Source organism: Nasonia vitripennis, chromosome 2, assembly GCF_009193385.2.
Source record: "Nasonia vitripennis strain AsymCx chromosome 2, Nvit_psr_1.1, whole genome shotgun sequence".
NCBI lineage: Eukaryota > Metazoa > Arthropoda > Insecta > Hymenoptera > Pteromalidae > Nasonia > Nasonia vitripennis.
Window position 1 is genome coordinate 31118313 of NC_045758.1, and position 8988 is coordinate 31127300.

General features: G+C 39.7%; 1 protein-coding gene across 1 annotated transcript; it reads left to right on the forward strand.

The window, feature by feature from the left end:
- The first annotated feature begins 51 nt into the window (after nt 1–51).
- LOC100114046 (vitellogenin) lies at nt 52–6633 on the forward strand. Its single transcript, XM_001607346.6, has 7 exons — nt 52–588; nt 699–1417; nt 1506–2381; nt 2455–3532; nt 3609–5315; nt 5391–5821; nt 5908–6633. Exons 1-7 carry the CDS (start codon nt 558–560, stop codon nt 6451–6453), a joined length of 5388 nt encoding a protein of 1795 aa, XP_001607396.1. The 5' UTR covers nt 52–557; the 3' UTR covers nt 6454–6633.
- The last annotated feature ends 2355 nt before the right edge of the window (nt 6634–8988 follow it).

The window sequence follows — 8988 nt, forward strand, 5'->3', positions numbered from 1 at the left end:
CCTTATTCTCTTAGCTATGATATACCAATTATTTTCCTGAAATAAAGCTCTGGACGTATTTTACGCATGAGCATTTTTAATAAATAGTCATGAATGAAATACTGATCGTTTAACTGAAAATAGCTTATCAAGCGCTGAATTAACAAAAAGTTTTTAAAATTCCCGATAAGGTGGCTTGCAAAATAATAGTGGAAATTTTCTTCTAATTAATGATTAATGAGTTAGTTTCACATGCTTTATGTGTTAAATACATTTTCAAAAAAATTTATTTAAAATCGATACTTAGCAAAATAATTTTTTTTATATAATACATTATATTACATACTTTCTGGTAAACACGATATTTTTATATATATTCAGTGCGTAATTGCAGTAGCAAGAAAATTCTTTTTCATTATATGCTTATGTATCATGTACAGTATGTACCAGAGCAATGATTTGGATTTTGTTGCTGACTTTGCATTCGAGATATTGACTAATTCGAATGTATGCTAGTATAAATACTTCAAGTAATAGATAAATGCTTCATTCTTCGCTAAATTGCGACGAAGAACAAGATGTGGTCACCCGCGATTTTGTTGCTCCTCAGTAAGTAGTTTTTACTCAAAATAAAACTTATTCGATTTTTATTCCTGCTTCTTTTTCAATATCAAATACATCATACAATTTTCAATAAAAAAAAAACAAATTTGTTTTAGTTGGAGCAACATTCGCCAACCAACAAAATGGTTGGACGAACGGAAAGCAGTACACGTACGCAATTAACAGCCGAACTATAGCAACATTCAATCAACAGTCAAAATATTTGAGCGGTATTGTGATCGAAGCTTACCTCACCGTCCAGCCCAATGGCGAAGATACTCTTCGTGCCAAGATCTGGCAGCCGCGATACTCGCCGATTCACACACAGCTCGAGAACGGCTGGGACTCGGAAATTCCACAGAATCTGATTAATCTGCAGACTTTCCCTCTCAGCGGCAAGCCCTTTGAGATCAAGACTAAGAACGGCGTCGTTCGCGATCTGATTGTCGACAAGGATGTGCCGACTTGGGAAGTCAACGTACTCAAGGGTATTGTCAGTCAACTGCAGATCGACACTTCTGGCGAAAACGTCAAAAAATCCAAGCGCAATCAGTTACCCGAAGAAAACCAACCCTTCGCCTTTTTCAAAGCCATGGAAGACTCTGTTGGTGGCAAGTGCGAAGTGCTTTATGACATCTCGCCGTTGCCCGAGCAAGTACTTCAGAACAAACCAGAATTGGCACCTATGCCCGAACTTCGTGAGGACGGCGATATGATTTCTCTGGTTAAAACTAAGAACTACAGCAACTGTGAGCAGAGAGCAGGCTACCATTTCAATATCAACGGCAGAAATGCGTGGGAACCTGGCAGCAATGAAAATAGAAAGTATCTTTCGGTGAGTGAAAATTTTATTTAAAATGTGATATGAAAGTAAATAATATTTAAAAGAGGCTATTAAACCCATATTTTTACTTTCTTTATAGAGATCGTCCGTTAGCCGAGTTATCATTTCCGGAAACCTCAGGAAGTACACTATTCAATCTTCGGTAACGACGAACAAGGTGGTTCACCATGCAGATAATCAGGAGGAAAACCAGCAAGGAATGGTCGCCAGTAGAATGAACTTGACTCTGCACAAGGTTGAGGACATGTCCGAACCGATGGAATCTCCTGTGAATCCTCAATCAACAGGCAATTTGGTTTACAACTACAACAGTCCGATCGACAGCATATCCGCACGTCGTCCCAACAAGTACAACCAGAAAGGCAGATCAGACGAAAAAAATAAAAATTCGGACGAATCCGACTCCGAATCTGATTCAGATGGCAGTGTATTCGACAACAACGATGATAGCTACCTGCAACCAAAACCAAAACTGACGGATGCACCTCTAAGTCCTCTGCTTCCATTCTTCATTGGTAACAACGGCAATTCTATCCTGAAGAACAAAAAGGTCGACGCTGTTAAATCTGCTACGAGTATTGCCCAGGAGATTGGTAACGAGATGCAAAATCCAGATATCATGTTCGCTGAGCAGACGCTCGAGAAGTTCACCATCCTTTCCAAGCTTATTCGCACCATGAATTCCGAGCAAATCGCTTCGGTTCAGCGAAGTTTGTACGAACGAGCACAATCTCTAAACCAACTTAAGCAGAACAACCCAGAACAGCTTTCACGCAGGAACGCTTGGGTTGCTTTCCGCGATGCTGTTGCACAAGCTGGTACTGGACCTGCCCTCGTTAACATTAAGCAATGGGTACAGAACAAACAGATCGAAGGTACCGAAGCTACGCATGTCATCGATACCTTGGCTAAGTCAGTCAGAATTCCTACACCTGAATACATGGATACTTACTTCGTAAGTACTGATGTTGAAAATGATTAATTTTGACCGTAACCATGATTCTACATTTTATAATTCTTTTTATCAGGAATTGATCAAGATGGAGGAAGTTAAAAGAGAATTAATTGTTCGTGACGCCGCTGTGCTCTCATTCGCTGATCTCATTCGTCATGCCGTTGTCAACAAGAAAAGTGCACACAACCATTACCCAGTTCATGCTTTTGGAAGACTTCTGCCGAAAAACTTCCGTCAATTACATGAAAAGTACATCCCATACCTGGAGGAAGAATTGCTAAAGGCCGTAGACGCTGGTGATAGTAGAAGGATTCATACGTACACAATAGCACTCGGAAAGACAGCTCACCCTCGTGTGCTCGCCGTTTTTGAACCGTATCTTGAGGGCAAGAAGCCGATATCTCCATACCAACGTCTAGTTATGGTTCTCTCACTGAACAAGCTCGCCTCCATATTTCCCAAGGTTGGAAGATCCGTTCTTTACAAAATTTATTCTAATACTGCCGATTACCATGAAATCCGTACAGCAGCGGTATATCTGTTAATGCAATCCAATCCATCGGCAAGTATGCTTCAGAGAATGGCTGAGTTTACAAACTATGACACAAGCAAGTACGTCAATTCAGCCGTCAAATCGACAATAGAATCGCTTGCTCAACTTCATGACAACCATGAATACCAGGGACTCTTGGATAGTGCTAGGGCTGCTCAACCCTTATTGACTTCTGAAAGCTACGGTCCACAGTATTCAAAACAAATGTTCTTCAATTTAAGGAATCCTCTGACTCAGTCGGATTATTTCATTCAAGCTAGTACTATTGGTAGCGAGGACAGTATCATACCGAAGGGCGTGTATGTTATAACCATACCGACCTACAATGGAATGAAGATGCCAAAAATAGAGATTGGTGGAGAAGTTTCCAGTCTTAAGAACCTTTGGAACTTTGTTCAGCAGAGAATAAGCAACAGTCAAAGAAGTGACAGCAACGAAAAACCTGAAAACCAAAAATACTCACCTGAAAATCTGGCTAAACTGTTAGGAATTTACGGCGAAGAGACTGAACAAATTGAAGGATTTGCTTTCATAAATGATAAGTTCGCGAATCATTTCTTGACTTTTGATAATCATACCTTGGAGAAGATTCCTGGAAGTAAGTATTCTGTGTAAAAATTAATGTATTGTATTGATTGATTCAGCCAAAACTAAAATATAAAAAATTTTTATAGTGTTGAGACAATTAGCCGAAGACATGAAACAAGGAAGATCTTTTGATGCAACTAAATTAAAGAACTTCGAAGTCACTATTAGTTTCCCAACCGAAACTGGATTCCCGTTCCGCTTTACCGTGAAAAATCCCACTATTACGAGCGTCAGCGGAGTATCCCACTTGAAAACTACATCTGGCTCCGGCAGTCGTTCTGAGTGGCCTAAAGCGTCTCTGTCTGGAAACGTAAGAATCGTCTACGGATTACAGACTCAAAAGAGGCTCGGTTTTGTCACACCGTTCGAGCATCAAGAATACATGGTTGGCATCGACAAGGACATGCAAGTTTATTTACCTGTCCGTTCCGAAATTGAATACGACGTAAATAAGGGAGAGACACGTCTAAGAATCCAACCGAATGAAAACTTAGATGAATTCAAAATAATTCAGTACAGGACCCAACCTTTTACCTCCAAACATGATATTTTGAATTTGGAACCAATTACCAAAGATTCAAACACAGCTACCGTTCACAAGAATCGCGCTACCTCATCCCAAATAGAATTGAACGATAACAACAACAAACAGAGACTGCAATTCAATTGGGAAAGGCAGATGAGGCACCTTGAAGAGGAAATAGGAAACAGCTATAACAAACGTCAAAATGCTATGGAAGCTATGTGCAAACTCACCCAATCTATTTCGTCCATGTTCTACTTGAACAGCGTAGACTCGGAATACCAGAAATACTCCGTAAAGGTATCTCCAGGTAGTGATATGAGTGCAGAAATGAGGATTTCGCATGACTCCATGATCACTGAAAACAGCGAGAATACTGACAACTCTGAAAGCTGGTCACCAAACGCCAAAACAGTTCATCTGGAAAGAAGCCTTAGTGAACAAGAACGCAAACAGACCCTTCTCAAAGAAGCCTCTAAGAACATCAACTCAGCTGAGGCTAACGTCGTTGATATTAGTCTGCAACTCAACGGTGACATGCAATCTTCTGTAGCTCTCACTGCAGCTTTTGCGGATAGTAACGTCGACCGAAAATCTCGCGCTTTGCTCTATGCCTCCGTAGAGACCAAAGGAGGACAGGATTATCACGTATCTGCTGGATTCGAGGGTAAGAACCCCAACATCGAATCTTTGGACTTCGAAGAAATTTTAAAGGCCAATGATCGTCGTGAATACGACCTAAACGTTCACTACGGCATAGGTACGAACGAAAATGACGAAAACAAACAGAACAGAATCAAAGTTCGAGGAGAGATCAAACAGACTGAGGAGCGCAAAAAACAGATTCGCCAATCTCACGATGCCCGGGTGTGTATGAAACAGCAAAGCTTGCACGGTGACAAGATGACTTCGGCTTGCAAACGTATCAATAAGCGTGCATCCTTAGCCGATGCAGGCGATTTCACGGTGACTTTCCCTAACAAGTCACCAATGAGAGAAATAGTCATGAGTGCTTGGGATGCAGCTGAACGAATGACTCAGAGCGTCTCCCACTCGTGGAAAAACCGTATGATTAAGGAAGAAGACAACAAGGTAAAGGTCACTTTCGAAATGTCGCCTAACGATGAGAAGGTCGATGTTACTGTCAAGACACCCGAAGGTCAAATTCAACTGAATAACATCAAAGTAGCCTTAATTAGCAACAAAAATAATGGAAACGTTAAGGACAATCGTAATGAAGATGACGAAGAGTTGAACAAACTCAACGATAGTGAGTTTCCCTATTTAACGAATATATAAAAACATGATTTCATATTTCTGCAAATAAATCATTCGCATTCCACAGATGTTTGTCAACTGGACAAAACGCAAGCCAGGACATTCGACAACCACCGCTACCCACTTCAACTTGGCTCATGTTGGCACATCGCGATGACTCCTTATCCAAAACACGATCCAGACACACCTTCTAAGAAATTGGAGATTCCCGAGAACATGCAGGTCAGCATACTGACCCGTGAGAACGAGAATGGACAGAAAGAACTGAAAATCACCCTTGGGGAAAGTTTGATCGAACTCTCCGCATCAGGACCACGTCAGACTCATGCCAAGGTCAACGGCAACAAAGTTCATTACTCGAAACACAAGAGCTACAAGGAGAAGAAGCACGGAAAGGTCCTCTTCGAGCTCTTCGAACTTTCGGATGAATCCTTGAAGCTGGTCTCCAAGAAATATGACATCGAGATTGTGTACGATGGATACCGTGCTCAGATCGAGGTATGTCGATTAAAAATTATTTAAATTCGATCTTTGAATATAAAATAACTGTTGGATAAATAAATCTTTTTGTACTACATTTTCAGACTGGTGAGAGATACCGTGATTCCGTTCGAGGTCTCTGTGGTAACAACGATGGCGAATCCATGAACGACCAGCAGACACCCAAAGGTTGTCTTCTTCAGAAGCCCGAGGAATTCTCGGCCACTTATGCCTTGACCAATGATGACCAGTGCCAAGGACCAGCAATTCGCAATGCCGATGAAGCCAAAAAATCTCAGTGCAGCTACCAAACCATTCGTCCTGGAAATGTCATTAGTGAAAAAGAAGCTGGTCGTGAAACCGAACTATCTCAGGATTCCGATGGTGCAAAACATTGCATGACCCACCGCACTAAGATCATAAGATCCAAAAACGAGATCTGCTTTTCGCTTCGACCTATACCTACCTGCTTATCGAAGTGCAGCCCTAGCAGCATTAAGAGCAAGGCCATTCCGTTCCACTGCGTTGCCAAGAACAGCGCATCCCAAAAAGTCGCCGAACGCGTTGAAAAGGGCGCGAACCCTGATTTGACGCAAAAGTCTGTTTCAAAGACTCTCACTGAACAGTTGCCAATCAATTGTAAGGCTTGAAAATATTGTTTGTGATTTTAGACTATAATTTGACATTATTAGATAGATAAATGCATATTGCTTATTGTATTTAGTTGTATCAAAGTTGTGTAACGGTTTAATTTTTTAAACCATATTTAGCGAAATTTTTCAAACAAAATACTATATTAAATAGCATTATAAAACTTACATAAAAATTAATGTAGCATTACTTACCAACAATCTGAAATTAACCACATTCATGTTAAATAAATCAATTTTGATTTCGGACGATCGCAGAGGCTACGATGAATCCAACGTTGCATTTTGTCCATTCTAGTACTCCTACTATGTAGACTTCCTGAAATCGCCACATACCAAGTATCGAAAATCTCGAATTTCTGGCTCTCACTTATCGGGCGATTTGGGTATCTTTGCACGTTTTCTCGTTAATCTGACCTATATAGGCTTAAAGAGCACGTAAAATACGCAAAACCAGGTAGGCTGTACCACCGACAGTACCTGCTAAGGGGCGAAGCATCGGCCCGAACCGAAGGTTCTAACTCGCGTGTTTCTTGGGGTTCACTTATCGGGCGTTCTTGGTACGTTTGCACGTTTTCTAGTTAATCTTACCTACCTAGGGTTAAAGAGGACGGAAAAATACGCAAAACCAGGTAGGTCTGTACCACCGCCAGTTTCTGCTAAGAGGCGAACTATCGGCCCGAACCGAAGGCTTTAACTCGCGTGTTTCTCCGGGTTCACTTATCGGGCGTTCTCGGTACGTTTGCACGTTTTCTCGTTAATCTAATCTACATAGGCTTGAAGAGGAGAAAAAAATACGTAAAACTAGGCAGGGCAGAATCTCGGGCAGTTGCTGCTAAGGGACGAAATATTGGCCCGAACCCAAGGCTGTAAATCGCATATTTCTTGGGTCACTTATCGGGCGTTCTCGATGCTTTGGCACGTTTCTCATTAATCTAACCTACTTAGGTTTAAAAAGGAGAGAAAAATACGTAAAACTAGGAGGAGTAGAACCTAAGGGACGAAGCATCGGCTCCTATCCGACCCCGAAAATCGCGAATTTCTGGCTCTCACTTATCGGGTGATTTGGGTACCTTTGCTCGTTTTTTCGTCAATCTAACCTTCAAGGGCTTGAAAAAGACGAAAAAATATGCATAAACATGAAGACTTGAACTTCGGGCAGTCGCTGTTAAGGGCTGAAATATAGGCTCGTAATCATCCTTGTAAACTCTGCGGTTTACTTATCGGGCGTTTGCGTTGCCAAAATATGTTTCTAAGTTGTTTTCAATTAAATCGAATATCTTACTTTTCCGAAGCTTTCTCTGGGAGTATGATCATTAAGCTGCTCTAAGTAACTCTTGCGCATGAATGGACAGATTTACTTTTTTTTATTTATATAGCAGGAAAATATAGTAGTAAATAGGAAAGTGTCCACGATTAAAATTATACTTCATCAGCAGATACTATAAAGTACTGCATCTATAGAGTAGATTGACGTCTAGAATTAAAGAGGAAAACATTTGAAAAATATAAAATTAACCGAAAAATTGAGAGATAGAACATTTTAATAAGTTTATTTCAGCATTTTGAAGTATGAAATGATTTTTCCGAATGAAATTATAATATTATAGCGAAGGAAATAATTTGCAATCTCTATATTTTCTTTTTTTTCTTTTTGATATCTATTTTTTTGCGTGGCAATACTATAGTTTCGGCAGCTTATAGTATTTCTGAACTTTGTTAGACTTGTATCCAGAAACGCACTCAAGTCGTGAATGGCTCATCGGATTGTACATTTTGTACATTTTTTCTGTTGATTATCGCAATCAGATGTGTTTAGTATATTTACTATGAATCTTATGGTTTCTTACCCTGAAGCTCGTTCCATCGATAATGTATATAACTAGAAATGAAGGCGCGCTTCGCGCGCTCTTGATTCTATCTCTGCCTAATAACACTGGTAGAAAATCTATTATAAGTGTTGTGCGGTACACTAACGTCTGCTAATATTTTATAAGCATGTAACATGTTAATAAATCCCTCAAACCTATTTTTTAATAAATATATTAATAATGATCAATGTCATCACTATTGGTTCGAATAGTGAATTTGAAGTTCAGTATACGAGTCAGTGGGTTTGTCTATCGTTACAATGCCATTTATTTGCATTATAAAAAAGCTATACAACTGAAATTTTACACAGATACTTACTATGCTACCTAGAAAACATGTAACCTACATGATTATGATTTAACTGTTTTCATTCATATTTTCATATTGAAGCCCATATGAATTTTTTAATTTAGCGTATCAAATTTTTCTTGTAGACAGTTACACAGAAACTACCATCTCTAGCACATTGTATTTCTTATTTCCAGTGTATTTTTATATGAAAAAAGTGATAAGTATTTTAGCTTTTTTGTCAAGGCATTAATTAGAATTTTGACTTTTAACAGTTGTGAGAGATTTTGAGCCGATACCTGCTACTCCATTTTTGCATTTTTTCTCATTCGAAAACTAACAAGTCTAGAAAGCTCATATTTTGCATATAGATTT

Bases quoted from the DNA above. Each gene is read 5' to 3' on its own strand.
- LOC100114046 (XM_001607346.6), top strand. From the start codon at position 558: ATGTGGTCACCCGCGATTTTGTTGCTCCTCA. The intron at 3,533-3,608 runs GTAAGTATTCTG...AAATTTTTATAG, and splicing joins CTTGGAGAAGATTCCTGGAA to TGTTGAGACAATTAGCCGAA. The intron at 5,316-5,390 runs GTGAGTTTCCCT...CGCATTCCACAG, and splicing joins GTTGAACAAACTCAACGATA to ATGTTTGTCAACTGGACAAA.